The 14,210-nt window shown below is 49.8% G+C and overlaps 1 protein-coding gene across 1 annotated transcript; it reads left to right on the top strand.

Moving 5' to 3' along the window:
* The first annotated feature begins 593 nt into the window (after positions 1-593).
* LOC113409628 (zinc finger protein 469-like) lies at positions 594-13,861 on the top strand. Its single transcript, XM_026663764.1, has one exon. It carries the CDS (start codon positions 594-596, stop codon positions 13,737-13,739), a length of 13,146 nt encoding a protein of 4,381 aa, XP_026519549.1. The 3' UTR covers positions 13,740-13,861.
* The last annotated feature ends 349 nt before the right edge of the window (positions 13,862-14,210 follow it).

Consider the following 14,210-nt stretch of genomic DNA (forward strand, 5'->3'; position numbering starts at 1 on the left):
CAGGTGGCCACAGGTATAGGAGCCAAACTGCTTTCTTCTGCCGTAGAAATGTCATCCATCTCCGGTTAGCTAGAAGTCAGGCTGCCCAAAAACTTCCCTGGAAAGATACGGGTGAAATACACTCCCCAAGGGGCCTGATCCATCCCGCCTGGCTCCTTGTGCCATCGTTCACATCTGTGCAGGGGGCGGGGGTCAAACACTGACAAATCAGGATAGTAGCATTCAACACTCACTCTGTGCCCAGGCGTGGCTGACTCCACAGGGCGCGGGACGGGAGAATCCAGCCCCCATCTGAGCTGTGGCTTCCCCTTGCTCCTTGCTATTAGACATGCCCATGTCCGTTGTCCTCCTTAGACTCATTGGGGTTTTTCTCTATTGTAGGTCCCATCTGGAAGCATGAGGCGAATCCCAGGTGCTCTTTACCAGCAAGACCTGCCCAGTAGCCAGGATAGATGTGGGAGTGGCGTACCCCTGCCTATTTAACCAAGCCTCATCCTAGCCACCTACCACCGAGAGACCATGCTTGTGAAGGAAGGATCTAATCCCACAGATGTAAGGGAAACGAGTGCCTTCTAGCCCTGCCCCTCGGTATCATGACAGGAGAGACCCAGCATGTTTATGCCGTCAGTGATACTGAGTCCAGCTCCAAAGATCAAGACAAAGACTTTGCCTTTGAACGTTTCAGTGGGAAAGGTGGGGGGGAGTTTAACGGTAGCTCCCTGGACACCTCGGAGCTGTGCTTGCACAAAGGGACCGAGAGCGGGTCCCACTTTCCCAACGTCAAGGACAAAGAGCCCCACAGCCAACGGGAAGCTGTGATCAGGCCGCAGCAAGCGGGCAAGATCGACTTCAAGTCCCTCCACAACAAGCCCAAGTTTTCCAGCGATGGCTCGTGGGGCAGCATCAAGGGGAGCCCGCAGTCTCCCACGGGGAAGAGCCGAGTGAGGGATAAGAACAGGCGGTCTGGGAAAGGGGAGCGCAGTCACCACCAGCTCTACAGGCTCAGCATTAGCAACTCTCGGTCCAACCCCACCATTGGCATCGCCTACCCCCAGCAGAAGGTCACCCCGCCCAAGAAGCCAGAAGTCAGCCGAGGACCCAGCTCGGGAAGCTACCGATTCCACGTGCCCAGCATCCCCGAGAGGGAGGCGGAGCTCGAGCAAGAGGACCTGAGCTTCAACCAGTGCTTCCCGGAGGTCTCCTCCAGCCTTACCTCCGGCAACTATACCTCACACACGCCAGCCGCCGCACGCCAGAACCACAGCGGGAAAGGACAGCCGTCGGCTGGCCTCCCCCACAAAAGCCCTGGCACTAACGGGCAGTTACACTATTTAGAGTTCCAGGCAAATGGGAATAAGTCTTGGCCTTCACCGGACAAAAACTTCCCGGGTGCTAGCTATGGTATCTCTGCTCCGAAACCATGCCCCTTCCCCGAGAGTGGCAAAGCCAGCACGCACTGTCTGGGCTCCTTGCCATTTCAATACCCCTTCCAGCCGCTGCATGATGTAGCAAAGGATCCTTTCCGTAATGACACTACCAGCCAAGATTATATGGATGTTTCACTGGCAACTAACCAGGTGATTCATGGTGCTTTCGGCTTTCATTCTTCCTCCAGGGACTGGCAAGAGGAGGCTCTGAGCAACGGCTCCTACGAAACCGTAGCCCCAGATGGCAGGACATATGGCCTGTCTTCTCAGCCAGCTCAGTTCCTACATTCCTCGGCCCCAGGGGTCCAGCAACAGTCCCCTCTGCCTTGCTACAAAGGAAGGAACCAGCATTCCAGTGAGCTCAATGGTGCTCTCTCTTCTTCTGGTGCTATCGACCAAACTCCAAGCACTTTCCAAGAAAACCAATCCGTTTTCCCACCTAGTTTACATGCGACTAGTATGCCAAAGCCAGTGAGTAAGGGGCAGCCTTCACTGAAAGACAATGGACCTAGTCAAAGGATACTGACCCAAGGTAGCTCTCTTCGAAGGAATATGCCACAGAACTCTCTCCCCCAAGTGCACTTTCAGAACAAAGTTTATTGCGGTTCCCCGGCGAGCGGCGTAAGCACAGGATCGGTGCCTTTTGAGAAAAGCATGCCCAGTACACCTCAAGCCCACCCCCGGCTCTTGCAAGCCTGGGATGGAGCCAGTAAGGCGTTCTCTCCCGTGGACCAGACTTCAGCACCTTATTCAAACCCTGTTGGAAGTCAGTTCTCATTCGAGTGCCAGTCCAGTCCTGAGCAGAGGCAGCACATGCAGAAAAACTCCAGGATGCCTTGGCAGCAAATACATCTCACCTCCGCAGTGCCCAGCCAGAACAGGATAGAACTATCCAGACAGCTCACCAGCCAGAAATTCCCATTCCCCCTGGGCACCTCGCAATGGCCAGGGGGCAGCAGTCTGCAGAAAGGCACCTCCAGGTATCACAGCCAGAAGCTCCTGGCAGGGGAGGGTCTCGTGGTGCAAAGGAGGGACCCCACCCGGCAGAGCTGCGGCTCAACGAACGCTTTCTCCTTTGAAGGTGGGAAGGACACTGGGTCTCCCACATGCGACTCCAGGAGCAAACCCCTCTTCTTCGGCATGAACCAAACGGTGCCACCAGCCACCTCCAGGAGCTCTCCCAATCCGACGTTGTCTCTGCCGCCATCGGCCTTGGTGGCAGCTTCACCATGCGAGTCTCCGCTCCCGTCACCTGTCCCCAACCCCACCTGCAGCAGCACGTGTTCTTCTCTCTCGCCTATGTCCAGCAGCCCGGTCAACCACAGCTTCGAAGACAGCCAGCTGTCTGCAGCACTTACCCCGGCACCCTTCTTTCACCATCCCTGCCACCCCTCGGACATCCTGAACTCCAGCTCACTCCACTACCACCCGCCAGACTCCATCAAGCCCTTCCACTTCCCCCTGGACGCCCCAAAGGACGAGCACCTTCTCAAATGCCTCCCGGAGACCCAGTTCCACAAGCCAGATGTCGACATGGCCAAGGGCTGCCTGGATGCCTTCGAGGGGGAGCCGCCTCCCCCGCCTTACTCCTCCCATCACCTGCTGGCGAACTCGCTGAGCAGCGCAAGCCTGGACCAGCTGGACGTGCTGCTGACCTGCAAGCAGTGTGACCAGAACTACAGCAACCTCTCCTCCTTCCTGGAGCACCGCCAGTTCTGCGGCTCGCACGCGGCTTTCCAGGGCGAGATGAGAGACGCTCCCAGGGGGGCCGAGGCCAGGAAGCAGCTCCCCCCAGAGTCCACGAAACACTCCCAAGCCAGGCCAGGGCCATCGCTTTCTCCTGACACCCATTCGCACCTGCTCGCGTTAAACAAGCCTGTCAATTTCCTGTTAGACGGGGAAGGCAGAGGGGAGGCAAAGGAGGACCCGCTGAAAGGCCATATATTTCATGGGCTAACCACAAATTCCTTGCCACTTACTGCTTCCGACTTAGAAATCGATGATGCCAAGCTGGATAGTCTGATCACGGAAGCACTGAATGGGCTGGAGTATCAGTCCGATAACCCCGAGATTGACAGTAGCTTCATAGATGTGTTTGCTGATGAGGAACTCACATCGGTGAAGGGCCCGGGCAGCGGGGTGCCGCACAAGGTGAAGGACGGCCCAGCCTCGGAGAACAAACTGAAGCACGCGGGGAAGGACGAGAAGCCAGCGAGTCAGTCGAAAGCCCTCTGTTACTATGAAGAGGATCATCCCAGCGGAGAGCAGGCTCAGAGCAGCGCGTCGGGGACACAGCATGTTCCTAAGAGGAGACTGGCAGGCAAGTTCACAGACCGAGGGAACAAAAGGCTGGAGAAATCCAGTGTCAAGGAGCTGGTGCCTCAGAGCAAGGCTGCAAATCGGGTGACGACTGATAAAGCACAGCCTGACAAGAATACCAAGCTGAAGACGGGGAGGAAGGGTGATGGCGGCTCTGTTGCTCCAGTGACTATGACCAAACCTGACTCTGATAAAAACCAGCCCAGAAGCCTTAGTGAGGATGCTTATCTGAAGAGTGAAATCAGGCCAAGTGGTACCACCCCAGGGCCTGTCAATAAGAACCCCAAGCTGCTGCAGTTCTCAATGAAGGACGTGAAAAAGCGGAAGCCGAGGAGCGGCACGTGGAGCAAGGAGCTCATTCATAAAATCGTGCAGCAGAAAAACAAGCTGCACAAGCTGCATGCGAAGAGCGATAAGAACACGCCGGTCTCCAGAGCCACCGAGAGGCTGCTGCCGGCAGCCCGGGACAGTAAATTCGGTGAGTACGAGTACATGTCGGATTCAGAGGACGAAGGGGTGGCGTATGCCAAGCTGCACGGCAGAAAGAAGCTGGGGTCCGCGTTGAACGGGCGGACCAAGCACAGCTTTAGCAAGAGGCGCTCAGGGAGAGGTGAGAGGGCCAAAGAGAAAGAGCCAACCTGGACCTATAGCCCACAGAGAGATGGTCAGCAGCACAGGCGGGCCCCAAGCCATGAAGCAATAAAGAAAGATGGCGTTGCAGCCAGAATCCGAAGGCGAAGCAGCCGATCGTCCACCGGCAGCAATCATAGCTCTAGCCTGTCCAGTGAAACCGGCGCTAGCCCCCCAAGCACTGAAAGGGCCGACTCTGACAATGAGAAGGAAAGCGTCCAGAACAGAAGATACCCAGATAGTTCTGAGCACCTCACACCACTTCCAAGGAACCCGCTGAACCTTCTTGATAAAGAGACTCTAAAGACGAGCAATAAAACCAAAGCGGGCTTTTCCAGAGGGACAAGGAGGTTTGGCTCAGCCAAATTTTTGCTGACTGGCTCCACGACACGTCACAGCGATAGGTCACACATTTCTCCGGCAGGTTGTATGAACGAGGAAAGCTCACCAGAAAGCAAAGAAAAACAACATCACAGCAGAGACGCCTTCAACAAGAGTCCCGTCAGACTTTACTGTGAGGAGGATGCAGAAGAGCAGAAAGGAGCCACTAGCCATGCAGGTGAGATAGCGAGACCTAAGCCAGATGCTCAAGATTCCACTGATTTGACAATGACCAGTCAGAGGCGACCGTTTGCTGCTTATAATGAGGACACCCTCACTTACCATACAGAAGAGTTAATTCCTCCCTCTCACATTGGTACTGATGCCAGCCCTGGACAGGTGAGCACTACCTATTCGCCTGCTGGAATCAAGTACTTAAAGGAACATGGACTTTGTGATGACCATAAAGATTATGCTGCTCCAGTCGGCTGTTACAATGGGGATCCTGTTGGAATGATGCTAGCCATCAAAGGACCCGATACCTATGCGAGCACTGACGACACACTTTATGACCACAAAGACCTATCCAGTCGCTATGATCCTAACCTCTTCTCAAAGCCTCCAGCCGTGGGGGCCTCACACATTGACGATATGTACTTATGCCAGGATGACATTAGCACCAGTTCATTTGAGCAGAAGCACTCTGATTTCACCCCCTTTGCCTCAGAAAATCGGCAGACCAAAGTGTCTTCCCCTCTTGGCTTTGACTCCTCTTCAATATTCGGAGAACTTCCCGTAGCTGAGTTTGATACTCCATTATACGACAGCGTCGCCACAAGTAAGGACAATTATGTCCCATTTGGATGCAATCCACCCAGCAAAACGATGCCGTTTGAGCAGCAGTATCCTCCGTTTCTTCAAGAGAAGGACTGGGGTCTAATGGAGGAAGTGTCTCCAATTTTGTCGGAAGACATTGGTCAGTTTCATACCCTTTCGGTGGAAAAGCCATTAGCTAAGAAATTCCCAGATGAGGGAGCCATAACGCACAATCAAATGTCTTTACCTTTGTCAGACAGGATTGGAGATTATAATGTAGCTTTTATGAACAATATATCAGATGATGAACTGGAGATCAAGCGATTAGTTACAGAACTGGAAAGTCAGCTGCAAACCAGCAAATTAAATAATGAGGCATCCGACGTCCATCAGAAATCTGAGCAACACATCGGCACACAGCTGAGAAAAGCAACTGACCAGTTTTCACCTATACACATGGATCAAGAGACAGGGAATGAAAAGGGTTTGTTCTTGACAGATGCCCTTGGGAATACAAACCTTCTTTCCACAAAAGTCTGTGTGGGCCAAAGTTTAGTGAATGAGAAGCCTACAGTTCCCAACATAGATGGCAACTATAAGAACCACCAGGATTCTTGGCCCTGCCCAGCAGAGTTTAATTCTTTAGAATCAAGCATGTGTACACCAGCTGCTGAAGATTCAATCTCTGTAGATCATTTCTGTTCCAAAGAGGCCTGCGATAAGTTCCCGGAAGCTCTGAAGGATGCTGAAACTTCCAAGGAAAGTGACTCCAGAGAGATGGAGAATGAACCTTCCCAGGTTATCCCTGATTCATGCATGCCAGACAAATTAGAGACTCCAATCTACACAAACCATATGATAAAAAGCCCTGCCATTGTTACTGATACCTTGTTCCCTAAAACTCTAGAGGCAGCTGAACTAAATAAACATGATATTTTTCCATCCCTGCCAAGTAAACACGGAGCTGACGGGTTTTCCGAGCCAGGGAAAATGGATAAAACCTTTGATGATCCTCCAGAGCTGGAATCTTTCAGCAGCCACGTTCCAAATCTGAAATCTGAATTTGGGTTTCAGGAAGATCAGGTCCCCACCTTGGATCTCGCTTTGTCTTCTCATGCCAAAAATGACATGGACTCAGAAGAAAGACCTTTAGACAAAGCCGAGTCACCCAACGTGCTAAAAAGCTCAGTGCACTTTGAAGGTGATGACAATGGACCTGTTTTATTGGAAGAGACTGAAGAAAGTAAGGATCCTGCAGTCTACCAAACCCCAGGGCCCTTTGACAAGGCTAGCAACCGGAAAGCATTATTATTCGATATACTGAGTGTGTCCAAAGAGACTGATTGTGGTGCAGAAAAGGTGCTAGCCTCCCAAGAAACTACAGCAAACCCATTACAGCAGCTCCAACTGTTTGTTGCCCGGACAGTCAAGAATAGTGAAGAAGAGCTGATGATGCCATGCTTCCCAGTACTGCTCTCTGCCAACCACCAACCTTCAAATGCCAATATCCAGTCTGAGCAGGAAGAGGAAGGCGAGAATTCAGCATGTGTTCATGCAGGTGTAGAGGGGAACGAGCCCATGGGAGGAGAAGCAGAGAGCACGGCTACCACATCAGAAGCAACTGGAGTTTTTCCAGAGGCAGGTGAACAGCTGGAATCATTCAACGAAACAGACACCTACACTGCAGAGCAATCCACATTTGCAAACCACAAGCTGCACAATGATGTAACCGAGCTGCAGCACTTAGCGGATGAATGTTCCGAGCCGAGTGACATTAATATCTGTGCAGATGGCGTATCACAAGAGCATAATAACCTCTCACCATGCAGCAGCGCAACGGTAACCCCATTGCTAGGGCAGGTAAAGAAAGCTGATCAGATTGTGGAGGAGCAGGAGCAAGATAAAAACAAAGCAACCTTGGCATTTAAAAACCACAGACAATCCTATTTAAGCCATAGTTTGTTTGAGAAAGAAACATTAGGCAATGCACGGACAGAGACACTAAAAGTAAGCGCTGCTGAATGTAATGCTTGGTCTGAGGGAGCTAGTCATCAAATGCAGTTGTCATGCACCATAAAAACCAAATGCATAGGGTCAACCAATAATCAGGTGGGACATGAGACACAGCTTCCTTGCAGTGCGTCTTTGGGTCCTGCTAGCTCTTTGAATCCTTCTGAAGATCTTCACCAGGAATATAATTTGTTGCATGAAACTAACATCTATTCAGTAAATGCTCCGCTTCCTGAAGATGGCAGTGGAAAGAAAAAGCAGGCCCTTGACACTTGTCACTCCAAAGAGGACTCTCTGGCCAGTTTGCCTTTGCAAACTAGCTTTTCTCACCACCAATATTTGCAGAACAGTAATAATGAAAATGTAGAGTTCTCGGACTTCAGTGTGCAGCTCTCGGAAGAGGATAGATACACTGCCCCTGTGCTTAACACAGAGACTCAGTCCAGTTCATTTATTGTAAAAAGGTTCAACTCTGACTCAGAGAAAAATCTAGTTTGCTGTTCCACGCAAAATCCTTTAGAGCAAGGAAAATGGAAAGACACATGTGTCTTTCAACCCCCTCTTCAGCAATGCAACACCACTGCTCCCACACCTTCGGATGCTATTGGAAACATTCGTCATTGTCTTGCTGAAGACATTCTAAATAATTTTGGGCAATCTGAAAAAGAAGGACCAGCAGAACCTCATGTTCCACAATGCCCCGGTGAGCTGGCAGTTTCTGGTTTGGAGATCGAAAGCCCCCAGAAATTGCAAATGAACGACTCTATTCTTCCCTGCATGCCACCTTTGGATCAAAATGACATTCATGATGGGCTGCCAGAAAGCACTTGTGCTGAGCTGTTATGCCCCCTTTATAAAGGAAGCAAGACATGCACCGTCACAGACATGATTATTAATTCTCCGTCAATGCCTCTGCAGGGCATCCATGCTTGTCAGCCCACACCAGAAACCAAAGATTACTCAACGCAGCCCACTAATCTTTCGCCAGTTGGAGAAAGAGACGGAGAGGTAACCTTAAATCAAGAAAAGGAGCTTAAAAAGTGCCATTCTAATGGAAATAAACATCAAAATGAGCCAGAGGCCGCGTGCAATAGCTTTGTCATTCAACAGATCCCAACTGTTGTAAGTACTGCCTTTGAAAGGATAGCAGATTCTGGCCCTGTTGATCAAGAGGTCCACCAGTTTACAGAGGTGCCGGAGATGAGACCTAGTGACCCCTCCAAAAATGTGGATAATAGAGAAAATAATTCAAAAGGAGATGACTCGGAAAGCCATGGGGCTGAGAGTACTGGAGGAGACAGCAGTTGTATGTTAAATAACGTGGAGCAAGAAGAGGCGAGTGGCATGTTTAAAAATATCCCAAATGCATCCAGAAACGGGCATCTGAAAGAAAAGAAAGAAAATGGCCTCCAAGTCACTTGTGATATTTGTTCAGCATCTTTTAGATCCAAACCAGGATTGACCAGACACAAAGCTGTAAAGCATCGGACGAAAAACGACGGCACACTGCTGCCGAGCAAAACGTCAAAGTTCAGTTTGAATCTGCTGGAGAAAACATCTAAAATGTCCAAGAAAGTCTCTAGGAAAAGCATAAAGGCCACTGCCAAAGAGAGAATGAATAACACACAAATGCCAACCAGCACTGTTGGACATGTCTCCAAGAAAACATGTGCAGGTCAAGAGAAGGCGCCCAATGCACAAATGCAAGAAGTAGTTAGTAGAGTGCTCAGTGACCTCAGTGTCATATCGCTTGAAGTGTGCCATGAACGTCATCACACAGATATTCTGAGTAAAGAAACAAAGACAAAATCTCATAGCTCAGATACAGGGGGATTGGATGAATCAGTGACAGAAAAACCCGGTCCTAGAAAGCAACCAAATAAACGGGGAAAAGGCAGAAGAAGCCAAAGCAAAGATCCTGGGGGGTTAAATAGAAATTTAGAGAAGAAACTAAGTAGAAAAGCAAGAAGGAAAGTAAAGATGTTTCCCAATGAAAGTGAAGTCAATGGATTGTCCGACCTGGAGAAGAATGCTGTTGATGGTCCTTCCAATGTTGTTTCCAGTAGAATCAACTCCAGTCTGTCAAATGTGATTGAAGACTTAGCTGAGCCAGGCAGCTGCATCTCAGCAGAGGAACAAGACAGGCCATGCTCGCCCCAGCAGTCTCACACAGCAAAACGGTCACCTTGCATAGTTAAGCATGCAGATGAAGTGGGTGATTGGGTCATCTCTTCCATGGAGACAGACAGACAGGAGTCACTAAAGGTCCCCGTGAGCTGTCAAAAGCAGATAGAAGATCCAAGTCAAGGAGAAAAGGCACAGGCCAAAGAGAAATGGGCAAGTGGGTTCATGAAGCAAGTGGAGAAGGGGTTGAGCAAGGTATGCAAAGAACAGCACGATGATGGTGTTGGCACAAATGTGGAAGAACGTGAGAATTCCTTGGGAGAGAGCAATCATGGGAATCATAGTAATGCCTTCGGGCATCCCTTGAGTCCTTCCAGACCAGATCTGTCGTTAGAAACCTGTGAATCTGAAACGGCCAACAAGGATCCCATTAAAGGCATGTTGGAAAATGCTTCTGATGACAGCCCTTGTTCGGCAGAGTCAAAGCCCTGGCAAAAGGGAGAGTTGCTACAGAGAAAGGAGTCCTGCACTGGTGATGCAACTGAGCCAGACCTGCAGGGTTTATTTGATGATGACGTCACATTTGCACAGCTGTTTCCAAGGGACAACCAGTTCACCCGGAGGAAGTGCACGCGCGTGTATGGGAAACGAACCAAGAAACCCAAACCTGTCACTGATGCAAATGTCGGGCCAGTGGGTGCCATAGACTTCTTTCCCATCCGGCTGGCTTCAGACCTCAGTGAAACCAGCTCTTTCTGTGTCACCAGGGACGATCCGTGTGAATATGAAACCATCTCCATTGACGATGCCTTGATGCTAAACATGTGTCACAGCAGTAAGCCAAAGGGGTGTGATGCCAGCTCCAGCGCTTCCACAAATATTGCACTGCAGCCAGATTATGAGAAAAACAACCAAAGGAAGGAGGTCATTGACCTGGAGGATGATAACATGTTAACCTTCCTCTGCCAAAACAACCAGATGGAAAACATTCCGAACTTGAACATTTGGGGAAGTCTTGAAAAGGAGGCAGAAAATCTTCCTGCTGATGAAATACTGTTCAAGTCCCCTACAGAGCTTGAAAATGAACATTCAATAGCAGAAACTAGCCCAGAATCCCCAGAGCTGGAAGAGGGACCCTTCAACAGCAAGATCAACGAGGACCAAGGCTCACCTGAGTTTCATACGATTGACATTGAGATGTTGAGTGCAAAGTTCAAGATGCAGGACATGTGCTTTTTCAGCCCTTGCAAAGATAATCCTGGCCATTTGGATGAAAGCCTGGTGTGTTTCAAGCAGAAGCCAAGCCAGCATAGCAAATACAGCAAAAATAAGCTAGAAGATGGGAAGCCAGGCAAAAATCGCAACGATATGAACATCAAGACTAAGGATAAACAATACAAATGCAAAGTGTGTTTCCAGTGGTTTCTCACCTTAGGGGAACTGGACTTTCACAAACTCACCCATAACCCTTCCCCTCCACCTACCTGCTATATGTGTGTCCAGCGCAAATTCAGCTCAAGGGAGCAATTGAGGGACCATTTAAAAGAGAAGCATGCAAAAAACAAAGCCGGCCTGTGGGCCTGCGGAATGTGCCTGAAGGAGATTTCCGATGTCTGGATGTACAACGAGCATCTCAGAGAGCACGCCACGCAGTTCGCTCGGAAAGGTCAGGCTCAGAAATCAGCGATGGGTCTGCCCACCTGCTTCAGCGAGGACAACGCTGCGGTCACCCACTTCCTGAACACCATCATGTATCGGAAACCAAGCAAGTCATCCAAGCTGGTGGATTCCGCCAGCAAACACCTTGCCAGTAAAGAGAACAAGAGCCTAAAAGAGCCACCCCCCAACCAAGAGGCAAAGGTAACTAAAGACGCCTTGGAAAGCAGTGTCAGAATTAAACCAGCTTCCTCCGCCTCCAGCTCTTCCAAAGGGTCTGCCAGTCCATCTCCAGACAATCTGCCAAAAGGTGAAAGCACTCAAAAAGCTGTCCCCATGCATCCGGACTGCAAGGATCCTTCCAGAGATTGCCATCACTGTGGGAAACAATTTCCCAAGCCCTTCAAGCTCCAGCGCCACTTAGTGGTGCACAGCTTACAAAAGATTTACTTGTGCCACAAGTGCCCAAGGTTCTATCCGGAAACCAAAGAGCTTCGAAGCCACCTGAGTCAAGATCATGGGATAGCAGAGGAGCCGGAGATCAAGCACACCACGCTGTATGCGTGTGAGCTCTGTGCGGACGTCATGCATGTCATCAAAAAGTCGTTCATATGCAGCATGTGCAACTACACCTTCTCTAAGAAAGAACAGTACGACAGGCACATGGAGAAGCACCTGGCGGGAAGCAACAAGACTTTCAAATTCAGAGGGGTCATGAGGCCTGGCATCTCCACCAAGGATGGCAATGAGAAAATCAAAGAGGAAAACTATCCAAGGGAGAACATGCCACCACGCAAGAAAAGGAAGCTTACACACCAAGGCAGCTTGGATCCACACAACCCACCGATGCACCTTGACCGTAGTAATGATCTACAGCTAGCTGATGTGCCTTTACCATCTCCCAGTGAGTCCTGCCCTGAAACAGGGGATGACCCTGGAGCAACTTTGCCCCAAACCTCTGTGAAAACAGAAGACCTCGTGGGTGACTTCAAAGACCTCCTGGCTGAAATGGAAAAATCTCAGTTCGATACCCTCCCGCCGCCCCCTTGCCTGTCTCCTTCTCTGCCCCAGGCTGTCGTGAGTAATCCAGAGCTCGGTTACACCACGATGCTTTCCATTGAAGAACTAGACAAAGGAGCCTTTGATGGGAAGCCTCTTCCTTTCCTGGACTCTTCTGAATTTCGTATGGACCTTTCTAATTTAGCTCATAACCAGGCAACGGATGGAAAGCTATCTCCACCTCATCTCACTGAGAAACATGGGCATGCAGATGGCCAAGAAAAACCAACCACGGGCAATCAAAGAGAACATGTGGTGGGGATATTGGACAATCCCAGTTCACGAGAAGAGCCTGTCGACGAGATCCCTTGCCTCAAACTAGCTAAGAAAATCCCAGAAATTTCTGCACCAAAAGTAGAAGCTCCACTGGCCAAGGACGCTCATAAAACATTGTGGAGCAGCCTGAATGTAGATGATGCTCCTAGGGAAATTGCATCCAAGTCCAATTATTCAGAGTCCGCCTACCCCTCTCTGCCTCTGAAGGACAAGACAGCATCACCTGTTCTAAACAGGGCTGCCAAAGATTCAGCCCCTCAGAAGAAAACCGCAGGCAGTCAAGTGAGTGGCGAAGCTGCCTCCGCTGCAACTGGTAATCTGGGCAGCACAGAGGAGATCCAGAAACCCTGCTCACTAAAAGAAAAAGCCATGCCTGAGACAGGTGTCTGTGCCAAAGACGGCAATGCCAGTGCCAGCGTCAGAGAAATAGGATGCAATCAAAACAAACTCTCAAGTCAACTCAAAGCTGAGGGAGTGGCCAACCCTGTGAAACACGGCCACTCGGATCCAGGTAAATCCTTGGATAAGCCGGCTCTGAACGGGCCTGCCAAGCTGCACCCAAAGAAGCGAAAAGAGCACAAGTCTTCGAGTCACAAAGGCAGCTCAGCGTCTAGGGAGAACATTGAGGGAGATGGGAAGAAGAAGAAAGTCCGAACACCGGGCCCTGGGAGGAGCGACGGGGCTGGAGAGCTCAAAAGAGCCGAATGGACTAACAACGAGGCTTCTGCCCTTTCCCCCGGGAAGAGGGAAATGCACTGCAACAAACTGATCCCCAAGCCCAGAATGTCAGGAGTTGGCAACCAGCTGAAAAAGATGGCGCTGGACACCTACAATCAGAAGAAGGTGACTAACCGTCATTCCAATGGAGACCTGAAACGTAAGAAGGACATCCTGGGGAAAACCTTTCACCATCTCCTAGCCAAAGGCCCTGCCACATCCCTACACAGCTCTTTAAACAGGCACAGAGCTGTCCAAGGTGCTAAACCTGCTGACTCTCACAATTACAGGACAGCCGAATCCCAGAACAATCTCCTAAGCCAACTGTTTGGACAGAAATTAACGAGCTTTAAAATTCCTTTAAGAAGAGATACTTCAGAGTAATTTATGAAAGTGACTTATGGTGATCCTCAGCTGCTTTCATGGGGTTTGCAAGGGAAAAATTATCAAAGCATTAAATTCGTTTGTGTAGCGTGATTTTTCTGTCTAGTTTAAATGAACTTGCACTGCAGCCTCTGTGAAATAGTTTGCTTTGTGTCTACTAATCTACTTTAATTCACCTGATTTATCATGCAAATGCTAGAACTTTGATGTTGCTGATGATTTTCATGAACTGAAATTGTAATCGCTTTGGGCAGACTGAATCGTCAAGAGCAATTGCTTTATTGCAGAAGTGCTGAGGTTATAAGGATACTTGCAAATCTCAGACCCTTTTGAGACTGCTTCTGTGTTATCTTTGTACAAAGTACTTGAAGAGATGAACTTCATTCCATAGACGTCTTATTCAGAAGGTGCAGTACACTGTAGAAAGCAATTTTTTTTTAAAGATTTTGCACAAATAATCCTGTACAATTC

This window comes from Terrapene carolina, unplaced genomic scaffold (genome assembly GCF_002925995.2).
Source record: "Terrapene carolina triunguis isolate 2854851 unplaced genomic scaffold, T_m_triunguis-2.0 Scaffold33911, whole genome shotgun sequence".
NCBI lineage: Eukaryota > Metazoa > Chordata > Testudines > Emydidae > Terrapene > Terrapene triunguis.